Genomic DNA, 19,714 nt, shown 5'->3' with positions numbered 1-19,714 from the left:
CAACATCTGGCGCAGTAGGCTCTCTGGGTCGAGGGCTCTGTCGGGAGGTGGAACACCAACCAAGCGGTGCCACGGTGCCCGCTCCCTCGTCCCCAGGACAGAAATAAAAGGATCAAATGACTAGTCTCAATTACCCTTCAGTACACTGGAAAAAAATAGAGGTTCTTAAATGGTTCTCCCTCGGCTCTTAAGGTTCCTTAGAGAACTTGCCTGATAAAGAACCTTTGAGTTAAATGTGGGTTCTTGACGTGGCATCTATGGTTCTTCATAATTCTTCATAATTAAAGAACTATACTATTTATGGTTCTTCAGAGACCCAAAAATGGTTCCCTTATTTTATCGCTCTCAAGAACCTTATTTGTCTCCAAATTGCACCTTTATTTTTAAGAGTGTACACAATGTCTTAACCCTACAGTGTCCATATTTGTAACGCCATGGCCATAGAGAGGGTTTTTTTGTTATCTATTTTGGTTAGGCCAGGGTGTTACATGGGTGGGCGTTCTATGTTTATTTTTCTATGTTGGTTTGTTTCTTTGGTTGGCCGTGTGTGGCTCCCAATCAGGAACAGCTGTAGTTCGTTGTTGCTGATTAGGAGTCATACATAGGCAGCCTGTTTTTCCTTTGTGGTTTGTGGGTGATTGTTTTCTGTTTAGAGTGTTTTCCTGACAGGACTGTTTTGCTGTCGTCTTTTGTTTAATTTTGTAAGTGTTCTCTTTTTCTATTAAATTTCAAGATGAACACACATCCTCCGCTGCACATTGGTCTCATTACTACGACAGCCGTTACAATATTAGGACAGCCTCTGTCGTGGAGAGTCACCTTTATTAGAAAACATGCCTGAGATGTAAGAAGAAACCTCGCCCAGTTATTGCCAGTGTTGCCATTGGGTTTGGGAGGATCTTTTGTTAAGAGCTCAGTGGTGTTTTAAAAGCAGTACACATGTAAACAGGAATTGAGCTGCAGGCGATGCTGTCTGGCGGAAGAATTAACGGATTGCAGAAATAATACTAAATGCACGGTATGCCTACTGGTGTAATATAACGCAATGGTGACACTGTGTGGTATAAGGCTATATGTCACATGCTGTTACAGCATGGCTATAAAAAAAGAATAGAGCAGATCTGACACCTTGTGGGCCCATGGAATACATCATCTATTTAGATGGTTAAGATATCTGAGTGAGGTACAGGCTCCTCTTTTATTCAGGGACATAACATTGAGGTGACTCTGCTATTACAACATAAGGGAGTTTGTTTTGTTCCACAGTGTTCCTATGCCGTGGCCTATTCAACGTTGGGTAAGGGTTGACATTATTACAACAATGACACGACTTGTTCCCGCACACAATGGTGCGGATTGTCCTTCGGATATGACTTAATGTGGTCTTGTGAATGGAGATAGAGGAGGAGTCTCTGCTACGTCCACCCACATCTCTCTCCGTCCATGGGCAGATCTATTTATTATCTGTGGAGACAGCACCAGCAGCAGACAGACCATCCTCAAGACTGTGAACCTAATGTGTGCTGCATCCACCTACTCTCCTGTGTGGGAGCAACTGGGAACAATCTGTTTTTGACTTTGTCCACAGAATATCCTAGAAGGTCTATCCTAGAAGGAATTAACAGTGTTTCAGGGCCACCATCGTAAGGTAAGATATTCTATTTCACATACTGTTCATCAGTCTTATGACAGTATCGTTTAGAAACAAATAACTGAATTTTATGAGGAACAATATATGCATTGTTGTACTGTAATAATGTTGAATAGGGCCATCTGAGAAACATTGTGGAACGAAACAAACTGCCCAATGTGGTGCAGCGGGGTAGAACACAGAAATCAAATGTTTTTGACATAGTGAAATGAGGGTGTGACTGACTAAAATGACATGTGACTTCTGACTGAAATTACTACTAAAATGACCGTACTGAAATGGATTGAAATGTCAGTACTGAAATTAGTTTTGTACTTCTGTCCTCAGATCCTGAACATGGGCGAGTGCATTTCAATCCGTGTTTTACTGATGTTTCTGGCCCTAATCAGCTATCTAATTGCACTGACATTCAACATATTGGCTCTATTTGGGCCCTGGACAGGTGAATTCTTAAAGTCCACTTCAAGTCAATGACATCTGTTTGAAATATACTTCCTTTTTTTTTTGCATCCGACAGAATGTTTTGTAACCTGTGTGTTTGAACATGTAGGTGCGTTCATGCAAACCACACAGTATGTGCTGAGCAAGTCCACAACCCACCTAACCCCGGATAGATGGGTACTCTTTCTATGGGACGTCCTTAACGTCTGGTTGATCGGCATGTTCATCTATCTGATACACAATCTCCGTAGAAGGTACGATACTGTCCATTAAAGCTAGACTCTCGCTGACACTACAACAATCATGTAAACATTGTTCCTTCAGACATTTTTTGTTATTTTCCAAGCCAAACCCTGGCTGGAATGAAATGAACTTTGCACTGGACATTAGCCTGGTCCCAGATCGGTTCCTGCTATATTGCTGAATCATTGTCTCTCACTGTCTTGCCAAACATGACAATTCCATAAGGAGGCATCCAGGCTAACTAGCCTGTATTTACTGGCAATCTAACTTAGGTGAGACAAAAAAAATACAAATAATTGAAGTGCAGAAAGAGTGATTTTTACTGTCCTGGCTAGGGTTGCAGAAGCTTTTCCAAAATTCCCAGGTCTAGTTCTGGCCATGATGATGATGTTTTTGATTATGATGAGGCTGATGGTGATGGTGATTTTGTTGTTGTTGTTAATTATCATGATGATGTTCTTGTTCCTTAGGGAAGCCTATACATGGATGTACACCACTCCTGCTGTCCTGCCCTACGGATTCTACTTGTCCTGGATTGTGAATAGTATTTTGAATATGGCATGGTTATTTCTGTACGACAAAGAGTAAGTGATCATATTATGTGTATTTACTGTGCAATTATATACAACTTTTAAAATGTTTTGAGTTGTTTTTGAGTTTCTACTTTGAATTCGTGGCAAGGAAATCACTTGTATAGTATTTCTCAAGACAGATTACGTTTTCTAGATTCTGTGTTTGTCATAGAAAGATGGTGCCAACACTCCTGATCACAGCATTACAGGCCATCTCCAACTGTGTTATTATCATGTTCTCCTGCTACGGACTGGTCGTCTATGGAGCATGGCTCCATAAATATCACAACAATGATCTCTGGCTCATTCGAATACTGGTACAAAAACTTTTTTTCTACGATTCTCCAAGAACATTGTATTGTGTACACAAACCTTCCACAAGTGTGCCGGACAGTTACTTTTTCGGTACAGACATGTGTTATCTGTTTATGGTGTCCATATTATGAAGCCTCAGTTTCAGTAGGACTGAAGCTGTCCTAATATGGGCACCGTATTTTTTAACTCTTTACAGGTGCAAAACGGAGTGGCTTTGTATGCAACATGGTGGGCTGTGGCTACTTTTTTACACTTGACCGTTGTTTTAGATCATCAAACCCCAATACCCAAGACAGATGCTGCAATAATGGTACTAGTTCTGCTCCAATTGGGACTCATAGGATGGTGAGAGTTTGATCCTACATTTTATCTAACCTCTTAATTCAGTGATGTTGATTCAATAAACCACACCATTTGAGCTTTGCCAGTAGATTTTCCATTGCAAATTCATGAACAGTGGATTTACTTAACCTATACATAAACTATGACAGTGGCATGACAAGATAATGATACAGTGGCCCTAAGCGACAAAGTAGCTTCTAAAAATTGTGTGACAGCTCGTGCACACAAAACAAGTGCCTGCAAATCATTTTGATTAAAATGTAGTGACAGCGTATGCCTGCGTTGCAAGTGCCTGCGTTGTGTGCATGCTGTCACTATATTTTAAAAGCTAATTTGCCCCTTTGGGCCACCATACAATCACCAGAAACCTTTCCTTCTCTCCCCTTTTTTTAACCATGGGATTGATGCACTATTGATTTATATTTTCTTCCTCCTTATAACTCTCTCAGGTTTGTCATAGAGAACTGGTACCTGGATAAGCACGTGCGTTACATCCTCACAGTGTACCCTGTGGTGATCCTGGTGTTGGCAGCAAGTGTGGCCAATCCAGCCACGCCCGGTACCCACATAGACATCATGTCTGGTAGGCCCTATGTCCTGACTGACTCCTAAACTGACACCCAGAGGAAGATAACATAACACAGCCTGTCCTAATATGGACACCGTACATATGTTTTATTAGTAGATATACCAAGTCTTAAGATTAGATCGTGTTATATTTACTGTACATAAGTATAATGAGAACTGAGTATACTTATGTGCAATTGGCAATGTTTACACTATCTTCACTACTAGACTAGTGTCAATGTTATTCTCGTATCACTGTCTGTAGTCACTGTAGTGACTTTCCCATGGCGCTTATGGCTAATATGCTTGATGCCTCATCTCTTTTCCAGCTGTCATATTGGCCATAACTAGTGTCATGTTCCTTGTACGCATTGTCATGGTGTTATGGAAGCACAAGAACAAACCGTTTTACGGAGAAGAGGAGCTCATGTCTCCAGTGGACATCGCCAGAACACAGAAGCTCATCTTTATGTAGGAAGAAGAGAGCTGCTGCGGATATTCATACGCCCCCTTGTTTGAATGTTGTTTTCTTAAACATTTAATGGCTGAGACATGATCAAACTCTCCCTGTGTTGGATTCATAAGGCTTTGCTTCAGCAAGACATTTATGATTTAGGCTAAAAGTGCCTTTGTACTGTATAGATTGAGCTCATTGGCCATGCTAATGTCTTTTCGAAATCATATCAATGACTGTGTGTGATAAAACTATGAACCGGAATTCTCTCATGACCGCAATACTAATTCAATGACGTTAATGTGATTGTGTTATTTATTTATTTATTTTGTTAACCTTTAACTACCACCATATTGTTTTTATACCGTGATCTGATCTACCTTTGTGTTTTGACGTTTTGTTTTAGGTGACATACTGTACAACAATTTGGACTGCATTAATGTATGAATGAAGCTATAGAAATAAAGTGTATTATTATACTTACTAACGTACTTATCTGTAAATGTTATTGTGATTTAACAATAGTAAATACAACCGTGTACCACTGTGCAATAGTAGGAGCACCCATTGGTTAGACACCATGGGGAAAAATAACCAAACACACACACACACACACACACACACACCAAATTATGTACACACACACACACACCACACACACACACACACACACACACACACACACACACACACACACACACAGTAAACCTATTATGCTACAGTAAACCATGATACACTGACTGAAACAGTGCCATCATCCAAAGTCCAATGCACGCGATCCAAGATAGTGTGTGTGTGTATAAAAGAGTGTGGTGTGTGAGGCGAGCGTTCTACAGTTGATAGCTCGACAGGGAGCATGTACCGCTCCCGTGTGTCTCCGTATGGCCAGGCCAGTATGGAGGGACACCATCACCATGTGGTCCTACACGGTGCATGTATCGCTCTGGCCATGGTTAGCCTGGTGGTCTCCGAGACCTTCCATGTTCTAGCATCAGGGACCAACTCTGGCGGTGAGTGAAATCTACCAGACACCTGGTCCATCTCTGTACTAAAGTGCAATACTGTGAGGGCATCAGGGACTTTGGTTCAGCAGACACTCTGGATAAACGAGTACAGTGGCTAGTGGATGTATCCTGAATGCAATGATTATAATGCCACCATTTTTAGAGTCAAGATTGCAGAGTCAAACGCTTGTTGTGGTCATTGCGTCCTGGGAACATGGGACCAAATACTAAACTTATGACTACTTTTTTAATATTAATCTTTCGGCGTGACAAAAATACTATTTATTAAACATTTCTTCATCCTAGCTATTGTTTTAGTTTAAATTAATAGAATTTCTAAGAATTTTAAGCATACAATATAGTCAGTGTTTGAGTATTTTACACAGTCATTATTGCTCATCTTTATCAAGGCTGCCAATAATTTCGGACCCCCCTGTATATATGATAACTTTGTCACTGTCGTAATTAATGACTATTTTACCCAATATGACCTGTAAATGATATCTCCTGCAGGGATTTTTCAAATGCATATACAGTATGTCACCCAAAGGATCCCTTTGAGAAGATAAGTTAGAACAACTTGTCATACACCAATGTATCCACAGTGGAATGACTATCTAATGATAGACCTTTGGTCTGCCACGCATTCTAAATGTCACCTTTTTACAGCCCAGCACTGAAGAGAGGCCAATGATTGTATTTTTAAATCCTAATCTGCATGTCACCAACTACATTACATAAGCAGATGAGTTAATAAACGCACTATCCGGACACGTCTGAAAGGAAACTTTGTAAACTGGAGGTGATGTTACCACAGAGTTTTCAAACCCAGAGGCACAACATCATGATACTTCCGGGAATGCGTCGCGATGAGTCTCAACAGGAAAGTCAATGGGAGACAGGACAAATGTGTCCTTAGTTGTTCATTTTCTCAAATTCTAAAGGCTCAACCTATATTCGAGCCAATGTCTTAACTAGCTGAACATGTCATTACAATAACCTGGGGAAAAAAGTGAAAAACTGACACGCTTTCATTTTTGTCAAAATCAATTTTATATCGAAGGAGTGCCTCTCATTTGATGACCTGCACATGCGCAGTTCTACGCAACACAATCGTCAGACCCAGGGGAAGTGTTTCTATGCATGGGCTATTCTTGCTAACGCCGCCATGACATCACCTCGAGGTGTGATCAGGGATTTCTATTGGAGAAGCAGTTTCTGCACATCTTCACACTGTGCTGTCTTTGATGTTACTGCTCATACTGATGTATTCTCCATCTCACTGTTATACAGTGTCCATATTAGGACTGTGTCAGCAGGGCTTGTTTCAGTCTGAGGCTGTCCTAATATCGACACCATACTTGTGCATGCTGTGAATCTGTTTCCTATGATGGGAGCCAAACACTAAAGTATCTCCATTGCCAATAGGATAAGCTGGCTTGTTATTCACAATACAGCTTCATCTTCACAGAGCTTATACTGGTATTACATTGCAACTCTATACTTACTGTTAGACACAGTAACTGTATGGTGTCCATATTAGGACACCCTCAGTCTTAGCAGGAGGCTGTCCTAATATGGACACTGTAGCACATGGATTGTAGAGCTTGCTAGTTTATAGTAAAAAAAAAAACGGAAATGAGTTACCTCTGGTTCGTTTAGCCTTTCCTATGGAGGAAATTAATGGGCAACTATGGGGTTTTGGGACAAATGCCTAAAATAAGGCCTGAGGTTAACACAGACTTAGGAGATCGTATATATTTTGTTCTATGAGATAATATCAGTCAGTTAACATGACTTTTATGAGTTCTGAAGCCTTTATGTGCTTGTTTTGTTTGCAAAAATGTAAAAAAATTCACACAAAAAGACATTAGCTGATGAAGATTATCTCAAAGACCAAAACATATAGGGACTCCTAAGCCGGTGTTTACCAAAGACCTTCTTTTCTGCGTTTATCTAAAGACTCAACAACAAAAACATGTTTTCCCTGTAGGCTTTGGCCAATGAGCCATGGAGGAGTCAATGCCTACAAAAAGACAGCATTACTATTGCTCTCTACAGAGTCATTTTACCGAACATGCAATGGCTTTACTCCCTAGGTCTGTTTATGACCACATTGGATAATGTGTCTGAGTCCTTTCCTCTGGAGGTGACAATGGACTGCTGGGCAGACAACACCTGGATCATGCTCCGGCTATGGAACAGTGCTTGGCTCATACACTCTCTTTTTACTGTGTTCCAGAGGTATCACACATACACTCTCACTCACTCACTCACTCACTCACTCACTCACTCACTCACTCACTCACTCACTCACTCACTCACTCACTCACTCACTCACTCACTCACTCACTCACTCACTCACTCACTCACTCACTCACTCACTCACTCACTCACCCCCTAGTCTTCCAAAGGTTAACTGAATGCCTAAGTGATGACAATTAAATGATGAGGCTGTACAGCATGTGTGATTTATATCACTCAGTTGTGATTGATGTTCTCTGCACAAAAGGAATGTGTTTGGTCCAGTCTCCTGCAACCCTGAGATTCACCCTCCGTCATTCTATCTGATCTGGACTATGATCAACGTAGCAAAGATCACCTGGCTGTTTCTCTGGGACAGGCAGTAAGTAGTTTGGCACTTTTTGCATTTAAAGGGGAAGTTTTAAAAATGCAATGTTAGATGATTTCTCATCCTGAAAGTGGTGTACGTGCCAGGATAAACTCTAACCCATGGTTTACTGTTATTTAAACAGCCACTACAAACTTCAGCTAGACTACTTTCAGGGTGAGGAACCATCTAACAGTTTTAAAGGCCCAATGCAGTCAAAAACGTGATTTTCCTGTGTTTTTTTATATATACACAGTTGAAGTTGGAAGTTTACATACACTTAGGTTGGAGTCCTTAAAACTTGTTTTTCAACCACCCCACAAATTTCTTGTTAACAAACTATAGTTTTGGCAAATCGGTTAGGACATCTACTTTGTGCATGACACAACTAATTTTTCCAACAATTGTTCACAGACAGATTATTTCACTTATAATTCACTGTATCACAATTCCAGTGAGTCAGAAGTTTACATACACTAAGTTGACTGTGCCATTAAACAGCTTGGAAAATTCCAGAAAATGATGTCATGGCTTTAGAAGCTTCTGATAGGTTCATTGACAAAATTTGAATCAATTTGAGGTGTACCTGTGGATGTATTTCAAGGCCTACCTTCAAACTCAGTGCCTCTGCTTGACATCATGGTAAAATAAAATAAAAATCAGCCAAGACCTCAGAAAAACAATTGTAGACCTCCACAAGTCTGGTTCATCCCTGGGAGCAATTTCCAAACGCCTGAGGGTACCACGTCCATCTGTACAAACAATAGTACACAAGTATAAACACCATGGGACCAAGCAGCCGTCATACCGCTCAGGAAGGAGGCAAGTTCTGTCTCCTAGAGATGTATGTACTTTGGTGTGAAAAGTGCAAATCAATCCCAGAACAGCAGCAAAGGACCTTGTGAAGATGCTGGAGGAAACAGGTACAAAAGTATCTATATCCATAGTAAAATGAGTGCTATATTGACATAACCTGAAAGGCCACTCAGCAAGGAAGAAGCCACTGCTCCAAAACCGCCATAAAAAAGCCAGACTACGGTTTGCAACTGCACATGGGGACAAAGATCGTACTTTTTGGAGAAATGTCCTCTGGTCTCATGAAACAAAAATAGAACTGTTTGGCCAAAATGACCATTGTTATGTTTGGAGGAAAAAGAGGGATGCTTGCAAGCTGAAGGACACCATCCCAACCGTGAAGAACAGGGGTGACAGCATCATGTTGTGGGGGTGCTTTGCTGTAGGGGGGACTGGTGCACTTCACAAAATAGATGGCATCATGAAGAGGGAGAATTATGTGGATGTATTGAAGCAACATCTCAAGACATCAGTCAGGAAGTTAAAGCTTGGTTGCAAATGGGTCTTCCAAATGGACAATAACCCCAAGCATAATTCCAAAGTTGTGACAAAATGGCTTAAGGACAACAAAGTCAAGGTATTGGAGTGACCATCACACCTGACTTAATCCAATAGACAATTTGTGGGCAGAACTGAAAAAGCGTGTGCGAGCAAGGAAGCCTACAAACCTGACTCAGTTACACCAGCTTTGTCAGGAGGAATGGAAGAAAATTCACCCAACTTATTGTGGGAAGCTTGTGGAAGGCTACCCGAAACATTTGACCCAAGTTAAACAATGTAAAGGCAAATATACCAAATACTAATTGAGTGTATGTAAACGTCTGACCCACGGGGAATGTGATGAAAGAATTAAAAGCTGAAATAAATCATTCTTTTTACTATTATTCTGACCTTTCACATTCTTAAAATAAAGTGGTGATCCTAACTGACCTAACACAGGGAATCTTTACTAGGATTAAATGTCAGGAATTGTGAAAAACTGAGTTTAAATGTATTTGGCTAAGGTGTACGTAAACTTCCGACTTTAACTGTTTTTCTACACTATGAGGTTTGAATAATACTGTGAAATTGTTTAAATTATGATAATACCCTTTTAGTTTAAGAGCTGTTTGAAAAGACCACCTGAAATTTTAGTCTGTTTATCTGGGATGGAGATTTGGCCTGCCTGGTGACATCACACAGGCGGTAAATTAGATAACAGACCAATAAGAAAGCGAGTTCCAAACTTCTCTGCCAATAACAGCTATTTTTCAGTTTCCCTTCCCACTCAGACCACTCCCAGACAGTCTTAGCAACATTCTTGCTTGAGAAATGGATCTTTTTGATGACAATTTTAATTGGAAACAATCACAGTAAGTTACTGTATTGTTACCCAGAAATGATTGATATGGAGATAAAAACAGCTGCATTGGACCTTAAAATATAAACTTCCCCTTTAAGATACATATTTTGGGATTTTAAAATATGACAAAATAAATACAGTGGGCCTATGTGCAGAACCAAGAAAGGCAATACTAAATATGGAACATCTTTTGTGTTTTTACAGTGACCTTCTTCCATCCCTGTTTTTTAAATGGGTTATGCCAATTCACAGCTTCCAAATGCTGTATGTGTCCTACCGAAACCTGCACAATCACAGAACCTGGCTGGCCATCAATAACCCTAAAGAACCCTGGTGGACCCGCTATCTGGTGAATTCAAGATCTTATCTACATAATGATGTCAAGATGTACCACAGTTGCTTGTTTTATCATGCTGCTGTTAGCCAATGAGCTTCAGGGCAAAATTACCTTATGTAACCAAGTTGAATTGGTTAAACTTACTCTTTAGCTTGAAATACCACCACCCGTGCAGCCGAAGTGCTAGCTTTTCTTGTTTGCAAAAAATACAAGTTAGTGCTCTTAAGAAAGCCGCAAGCGGAACAGTTACGCTAACAGGTCGTAATAGATGTTTTCTTGAGATCATTTGCAGCAATGACCTCACTAACCTTAAGATAAGATAGTACTTTATTAACCTTGGTACAGTATGTCTTGTTTTAATATATCGGATTCATATGTCTTAGTAGTCATTAGAGATCATTAAGGTTTTCTTGGCATCATTTGCAGCAATGACCTAAGGTAAAATTATGTAGCACTATCCCACTGGGCACAGATGTCAATTCAATGTCTATTCCATGTTGGTTTAACGCAATTTCATTGAAATTACATTGAAATTACATGAAAACAATGTTGATTCAACCAGTGTGTGCCCAGTGGGATATACAGTGCATTCAGAAAGTATTCAGAGCCCTTGACTTTCCACATTTTGTTACGTTACAGCCTTATTCTAAAATGGATAAAAAATATATATCCTCATCAATCTACAAACAATACCCATAATGACAAAGCAAATGTTTGCAAAAAAATTTAATATCACATTTACATAAGTATTCAGACCCTTTTCTCAGTACTTTGTTGAAGCACCTTAGGTATTTTCAGGTCTCTCCAGAGATGTTTCGATCATGTTCAAGTCAGGGCTCTGACTGGGCCACTCAAGGACATTCAGAGACTTGTCCCGAAGCCACTCATGAGTTTTCTTAGCTGTGTGCTTTGGGTCATTGTCCTGTTGGAAGGTGAACCTTCACCCCCAGTCTGAGGTCCTGTGCGCACCTTCGCTCCCCATCCAACCTGACAGAGCTTGAGAGGATCTGCAAAGAAGAATGGGATAAACTCCCCAAATATTGGTGTGCCAAGCTTGTAGCGTCATACCCAAGAAGACTTAAGGCTGTAATCGCTACCAAAGGTGCTTCAACAAAGTACTGAGTAAAGGGTCTGAATACTAATGTAAATGTGATATTTCAGTTTTTCCATTTGTATAATTTGCAAAAATGTATAAAAAACTATATTTGCTTTGTCATTATGGGGTATTGTGTGTAGATTGATGAAGGGGGGGACAATTCAATCAATTTTTGAATAAGGCTGTAAAGTAACAAAATGTGGGAAAAGTCAAGGGGTCTGAATACTTTCCAAATCATTGTATATATAAAAAAAATCTAATATTTTTTTAAAATATATTTTCCTTCATTATTTCCCCCTAACCCTATCTCCCCTCCCCTAATTGGAGTAAACTAATGGACAACAACACTTAGGTTTCTACTTCCAGCTTATACATGCTATATACAGTACCAGTCAAAAGTTCGGACACACCTACTCAAGAGTGTTTCTTAATTTTTACTATTTTCTACATTGTAGAATAATTGTGAAGACATAAAAACTGTGAAATAACACATGGAATCATGTAGTAACCAAAAAATTGTTAAACAAATCAAAATATATTTTAAATTTGAGATTCTTCAAAGTAGCTACCTTTTGCCTTGATGACAGCTTTGCACACTCTTGGCATTCACTCAACAAGCTTCACCTGGAATGCTTTTCCAACAGTCTTAAAGGAGTTCCCACATATGCTGAGCACTTGTTGGCTGCTTTTCCATCACTCTGCGGTCCAAACCATCTCAATTGGGTTGAGGTCGGGTGATTGTGGAGGCCAGGTCAAATGATGTGTCACATGTGCTCCCTCTCCGGCCTCTAGGTCACCAGGCTGCTCGTTATGGCGCACACCTGTCACAATCGTTACGCGCATCAGCGCATTATGACACTCACCTGAACTCGATCACTTCCCTGATTACCTTCCCTATATATGTCACTCCCTTTGGTTCCTTCCCCAGGCATCATTGTTTCTGTTTCTTGTCTCTGTGTTGTATTATGTTACATTTATTTATTAAAACACTCCCTGAACTTGCTTCCCGACTCTCAGCGCAGATCGTTACATGATGTAGCACTCCATCACTCTCCTTCTTGGTTAAATAGCCCTTACAAAGCCTGGAGGTGTGTTGGGTCATTGTCCTGTTGAAAAGCAAATTACAGTTCCACTAAGCACAAGACAGATGGTATGACGTATCGCCGCAGATTGCTGTGGTAGCCATTCTGGTTGTGTGCCTTGAATTCTAAATAAATCACTGACAGTGTCACCAGCAAAGCACCATCACACCTCCTCCTCCATACTTCACGGTGGGAACAACACATGCGGAGATCATCCGTTTACCTACTCTGCGTCTCACAAAGACATGGCAGTTGGAGCCAAAAATCTCACATTTGGACTCATCAGTGCAAAGGACAGATTTCCACTGGTCTAATGTCCGTTGCTTGTGTTTCTTGGCCCAAGCAAGTCTCTTCTTATTATTGATGTCCTTTGGTAGTGGTTTCTTTGCAGCAATTCGGCCTGATTCACGCAGTCTCCTCTGTACAGTTGATGTTGAAATGTGTCTGTTACTCTGTGAAGCATTTATTTGGGCTGCAATTCTGAGGCTGGTAACTAAGGAACTTATCTTCTGCAGCAGAGGTAACTCTGGGTCTTCCTTTCCTGTGGTGGTCCTCATGAGAGCCAGTTTCATCATAGCACTTGATGGTTTTTGCAACTGCACTTGAAGAAACTTTCAAAGTTCTTGACATTTTCCGGATTGACTGACCTTCATGATGGACTGTCCTTTCCCTTTGTTAATTTCATCTGTTCTTGCCGTAATATGGACTTGATCTTTTACCAAATAGGGCTATCTTCTGTATACCATCCCTACATTGTCACAACACAACTGACTGACTCAAATGCATTAAGAAGGAAAGAAACTCCACAAATGTACTTTTAACAAGGCACACCTGTTAATTGAAATGCATTCCAGGTGACTACCTCATGAAGCAGTCTGAGAGAATGCCAAGAGTGTGCAAAGCTGTCAAGACAAAAGGAGACTACTTTAAAGAATCTAAAATATAAACATATTTTGATTTGTTTAAAACTTTTTTGGTTGCTACATGATTCCATATGTGTTATTTCATAGTTGATGTCTTCATTATTATTCTACAATGTAGAAAATAGTAAAACAAATAAAGAAAAACCCTTAAATGAGAAGGTGTGTCCAAACTTTTGACTGGTACTGTACATTTTACAGACACAGTATATACAGTAGTTATCTTTGATTTGTTTTTAGTCCTATCCTTCATCTACCCTCAACCCCTGCCATCTATTTCTGAAGACCATCCAGTGTTGATTTCTATTTGCCATATTTTTCAACTGTGCTATTTCACAAACATTCTGAACAGACAGAAAATACATTTTACAGACACAGTATATTTTACATTAGTTCTCTTCTTATTTTGAGTCCCACCCTTCAGCTCCACTCAAACCCTCCCATCTATCTCTGAACACCATCCAGTTTTGATTTCTGTTTGCCATATATTTTTCAACTGTGCTCTGATGTTTCACAAAAGTTCTGAACCTTTCTATTCACATAGTTTCTACAGATTGTAAATGAAAGATAACATTTTTTCTAAGAGTATTATTATATTATTGATCGATTGACTATGACTTTTTAAATCACCCAGCAGTGCTATTTGCAGAGTTAGCTCCAGGTAAATGTTGCAATTCTTCAGCCATTCCTGAACCTGCGACCAAAAACAAGCTACATATGGACAATACCAAAACAAACTATCTAATGATTCTGTCTCGACTGCATTTAGAGAGAGTGGACCAAAACGCAGCAGAGTTAGTGTTCAACATATTTAATTATTGCCGTAACACTATTCAAACAAAACAAGGAACTGACAGCCAACACAGTCCTGTCAGGTGAAACACACTACACAGAAACAATTACCCACAAAACCCCAACGGAAAAACATGCACTTATGTGTGACTCCCAATCAACAGCAACGAACTTCAGCTGTGCCTGATTTGGGAGCCACACACGGCCCAAAACAAAGAAATACAAACACATAGAAACAGAACATAGAACGCCCACCCAATGTAACACCCTGGCCTAACCAAAATAAAGAACAAAAAACCCCTCTCTATGGCCAGGGCGTTACAGTCTCTTCACAGAAAAATCTGTAGTGCTGGAATAGTTGTATCCCCCATATATTTAACATTGTATTGATGCCAAAAATGTTGTATATTAATTGAAATTGAAAAACTCAAAGTTTTGAATCCAGCGTTGTTTTGTGTATCAGTCCATAAACCAAAAATCTCTTCCCAACTATTTTGCAATCTATATGGCACAGCTGTCAATTTGTTGGTACTTAAATTAAACAGATATACTTTCTTATTTATCCGAATTCTGTTTAACCAATATTGATCTTTAATGCAGGGCCGACAGAAAAGTCCCTTACTTTCTCCCCCTTCCACTTGCCTCTTCAATTTTTGCGGTAATGCTGCAATTAGTTGGTTATAATTTTGAGTAGCGCAGACATTTCAGAATGTGTATGTTAGCTGCGTGTGTGACAACTCCACCAGTCCTATTTATGATATCATTTACAAAGATTATACATTTTTAAAATATTTTTTCTCCAATTTAAACATGATTTTATCAATTGGATTATCTTGGCAAAGGAGAAATGCTCACCAGCAGGGATTTAATCAAATATGCGCACCAAATTTGAGAGAAATGTGCTTTTTGTGAATATGGAAAAGGATATTGCCATAACAATAATTTTACTTAATTTGAATTAAAAAAACACCACCACTCCCATCCTTCCAGTGCACGCCAATCAACACAAGGCAAGGGTATCCCATGATTGAACTGATAGCCAATCATTTATACTAGAGGCCACGTAGTTAATAAACAATAAGGAACACCTGTTCTACCAGTCTATGAGGCTGCATTCAAGAGCTCATGCATGTTACATGTTTACCCCCCCCCCCCCCCCCCAAAGTTTTTAAATGTGTCCTCACATTTCAAGACAAAAAAGCAAAAAATAAGACAAGGCACATCAAAAATAAAGGTCAAGAAAAAATGCAAAAACACATCTAAATGAAGAATACATGCATTGACCAAATAGGCCTAATGAAAAAGCACACTTTGAAAAGCAAAATACTGCAATCCAATACTTAAATAAAATAAATACTCGAGGACCATGCAGTCGTATAATGGGACAGAGTCATCTTTTCTTCAACGTTTCAGAGCGCCTCATCATCACTCCATTGCCAGTATGTTCGCCAAGGGGACCGTCATTATGCGCCAAAACACCATTCTGCAACACATGAACTTGGACAAACATACCGCACGAACATCACATTAAATTATATCTGTCACATTAAAAATAAATACACAGGCCTAATTTATATTTCTCTTAACATTTTAGAATACCTTAATATGCTTGGTGCAATATAGATGAGCTGCAAACATCAACCACTTACCTGGAGCTCCTCATCAGCCACATATGCACACACATTCACTGGGTACAAACTCACGGCGCAGCACAGGCCAGGGTTCTTTTCACCCTATACTGCTATGGGTGTGGCAACTGGGCATTAACACAGATACAGAGGTGGTTGGTTTCACGGGACTGCTTACACAATACAGCATAACCGCATGGCAGAAAGACTGAACTTGGCCTCTCTACGCGCAACAACTTAGGCAGCCATGACGCTCGGTGCCAGGATTCCCTCTTATGCCGCATTCAAAACAACTCGGAAAAAATAGTTTTGAGCGGTCATTCAACTTGGATTTCCAACTCGAGAGCTCCGACTCACGAGAGCTCAGCCTTTCCGACCTGAAGATCACTGACGTCATGATTTGACCTCGTATTTTTCAGAGTTCCCAGTTGTCTTGAATACACCATAGGTATCACCTCCGACTTCCCTTAAGGGAAGTTCACCATTCACAAAACCTCACACATTCGCATCCATCCGCTAAGCCGTGCACCAGGAAGGCAGCGGAGAGCCCAGCCATTATGGTCACCCAATGCCCCTCCTCAGCGCACCTCCGGCCCCCTAACCCATATTCACAAGGCATTAGAGCCTCCACTAAAAACAAGGCATTAGAGCCTCCACTAAAAACAAGGCATTAGAGCCTCCACTAAAAACAAGGCATTAGAGCCTCCACTAAAAACAAGGCATTAGAGCCTCCACTAAAAACAAGGCATTAGAGCCTCCACTAAAAACAAGGCCAACCAGGGCCACATCACAAATCTAAACACACCAATACATATTCTAAAAACAGATCCTTTACCAATAAATACTACGTCTTGTTTTAATATGTCTGTTTCATATGTCTTTTATCGTGGTCCCTCTGGTCTAACTGTGCATTGATGTGTTGGTGTTGTGTGGGACAGACCCAGAACGGACTGGCTGTGTTTGGCTGGTGGACTCTCCTGGAGGCCCTGGTCAGTCTGGGAGTTGTGCTGAGGTACCAGGCTGGGCTACCTGATCCTCTGGTCAGCTCAATGGTGCTCACTGTACTTCTCCTGGGGATGCTCATCTGGTAATAACTGACAATGAAATAATAATTGGCCCATACATATAATTCGTAATCATTGATTGAATGGAAAAATTATCATTGTGGTGTCCCTATTAGGATAGTCTCTCCTGCTGAGACGGAGGCTGTCCTAATATGGACACCGTACTGACTAAATCGGTACACTATACTTGGAAGCTGGGGTTTAATTCAGTTTTGAAAACAATGCTATTTCCTAACAGGTTTGTCTTTGAGAGCTTCATATTCTCCAAGTACATCCGCTACACGTTTACTGTCTACCCTGTGTTGATTGTGGGCCTGGGAGCCATGTTCACCAGAAGCTATCGTGTCCATGACCTTGCTCCTAACACAGTATATTGTGGTAAGAACATAGAGTTGTATAGAGGGCGCACTTAGCCCAAAGCCTGTTTAATCATATGCAGTGCCTTTGAGGGCTTTCACCATTCACCACTTTCAACTCAGTGGAACTTGCTATGGGTTAAGGAAGATCACAGAATTCCATCCAGGTCAGCAGGAATTATACTCCTGAGCAAACATTCCCTAAATCGCTCCAGATAAGAGCATCTGCTAAATTACTAAAATGTAAATGTATAATCAGGTGGCAGTAAATCACTAACCTTGTCTGTTCAGACTTTGCACATTGCAAAGATAGGAGATGAGCTCTCTAGTACAGCTCTATGGAATGAACACATACTGGAGTAATACCAACCACTCACACTCACATTCTGTAACAGATCAATTTTAATGTAGGCAGATGCTGGCCAATTATAACATGATTTTATAGTCACATAACATATACTGTAATTGGAACAGTGCTAAGCTAACGCTGTAGGCCAGTCATAATTGAATACCAGAAAAATCTTGTAGACAATTTTGTATAATCTGATGAATAACAGTTACGTAACACTTACATTACACTTGACTTTGTATTTCTTGTCCCAACCACACAGGGTTCCTTATGCTTGCGGCAACTGTCCTGAACTGTATCCGTTTGATCGCTGCATGCTTTTACCCAGATGACACCTCCAACTATTTGACCGAGGAGCCCAACCGTAAACCTGACTTCTGCAAGACTGTATGCAAACCAATGGGAAAGGACAGCACAATGGCTTCACAAATTGGTTTTGTGAATCCTGTCTTCTGAAATAACTTAGACAATTAGCAGAGGATACAGTGTCCATATTAGGACAGAAACGACTCCTGTTGAGGATTTACCCAAAGTGAATTGTTTTGCATGTAAATCATTTTGATACTGATTAATAGTATTTTCTGTAAGAATGGACATTGTGCTCTTGGTGATGGGTAGCTACAGCTTGAGTTAACTCTAAGCTTAGAGTGTTGACATGCCTCCACATTCATCACAAACAAATAGATTCCAGAATACCAAACAGTCCCTTAACAATTCAGAATGTTGAATAAACTTTATTTGAACTTACTTTACCGGTTTTCACTGAGTTTTCACTCCTCCTCCATAAAGGGAGCCACTCGCTCACCAGCTGGTCATTCTTACCTCTCTTCCTTGCGGACGTGACTGCATTCATAAAAGCCTTCCTCAGCATGACTAGATTCCTGGCTCGCTACTGATGTTTAGAGGTTAATGCTGCCGAACATTGGACTTCAGCTCCTGTCGATAGTATTGAGTGCTGACCAATAGGAAGGTTTTGCTTTGAGTATAATAATTTCTCTACTCGTCAGTCTCCATTTAGCTAGCACCACACGGCTAGCTATCGAGACTTGGTTAGGCCTAGCCGCAAGGCTTTAGCTAACTTGGCTCGCTAGCTTCAAAGCTAGCTTACCACACAAAGGACAAGCTCTCGCTGCAAGGCTAAACCTATCCTGTGTAACTCACAAGGCTAGTTACACCAAACTAGCTTTTCTACCTACACAGGTAGAATTGCTAGCTTTCCTCTCACATTTAGCACAAACCACTCATGGGCCATGTTGACTAGACTGACAGCACTAGCTTCACAGCGTGACAATCGAGAGACCCGCGTTGTTCGTGGAGTAACAAAGAAAGCACGCACTTTCTCTGGCTAGCAGTGTGCTAACTAGATAGGCTATTAGCCTTGAGGCGAAAGATAGGTTGGTTTGGTAGAAGACAAAAAGGCTATGATGTGCACACGCTATGGAGTGTGGGACATCATCTAGGAGGACTAAAACCTCGATATTGATTAGAAAGAAATACTCTAAATCGATGACAAAGAGGAGGAAGAGAAAGCTCAAGCTCATGCCTCAGTGCAGCATCAGCACACAATGAAAAATATAGGCTTATCGATGTCTATAAACGGGTAGGAAGCAGGCTCGGTATTGGGGGATGGCAGCACTGACAAGGACTGGTTCAATGGGAAGAAACTGCCCTCTCACACCATCGCAGGGAAACA

The 19,714-nt window shown here is 40.5% G+C and overlaps 2 protein-coding genes across 4 annotated transcripts; both read left to right on the top strand.

Annotated features, from left to right (window-relative positions):
* Nucleotides 1-1,446: 1,446 nt before the first annotated feature.
* Nucleotides 1,447-5,069, top strand: LOC106578631 (uncharacterized). 3 transcript variants are annotated; one of them, XM_014157640.3, is made up of 8 exons: nt 1,447-1,648; nt 1,979-2,093; nt 2,202-2,346; nt 2,806-2,919; nt 3,080-3,224; nt 3,419-3,567; nt 4,014-4,147; nt 4,461-5,069. In XM_014157640.3, the coding sequence occupies exons 2-8, from the start codon at nt 1,988-1,990 to the stop codon at nt 4,604-4,606; spliced, it is 939 nt and encodes a 312-aa protein (XP_014013115.1). In that variant the 5' UTR covers nt 1,447-1,648; nt 1,979-1,987; the 3' UTR covers nt 4,607-5,069. The 3 variants fall into 3 exon arrangements, with proteins under 3 accessions (XP_014013115.1, XP_014013114.1, XP_082821795.1); XM_014157639.3 differs by having other exon boundaries at nt 3,062-3,224; XM_082965669.1 differs by having other exon boundaries at nt 2,806-3,224; nt 3,492-3,567.
* Nucleotides 5,070-5,343: 274 nt separating this feature from the next.
* On the top strand, nt 5,344-18,768 carry LOC106578604 (uncharacterized). Its single transcript, XM_014157597.3, has 7 exons — nt 5,344-5,595; nt 7,689-7,833; nt 8,102-8,215; nt 10,602-10,746; nt 17,191-17,339; nt 17,555-17,694; nt 18,284-18,768. Exons 1-7 carry the CDS (start codon nt 5,442-5,444, stop codon nt 18,475-18,477), a joined length of 1,041 nt encoding a protein of 346 aa, XP_014013072.2. The 5' UTR covers nt 5,344-5,441; the 3' UTR covers nt 18,478-18,768.
* The last annotated feature ends 946 nt before the right edge of the window (nt 18,769-19,714 follow it).

This window comes from Salmo salar, chromosome 19 (genome assembly GCF_965601325.2).
Source record: "Salmo salar chromosome 19, fSalSal1, whole genome shotgun sequence".
Classification (NCBI taxonomy): domain Eukaryota; kingdom Metazoa; phylum Chordata; class Actinopteri; order Salmoniformes; family Salmonidae; genus Salmo; species Salmo salar.
Note: the sequence above shows the minus strand (reverse complement) of the source record. Positions and strands in the feature narration are given on the sequence as shown.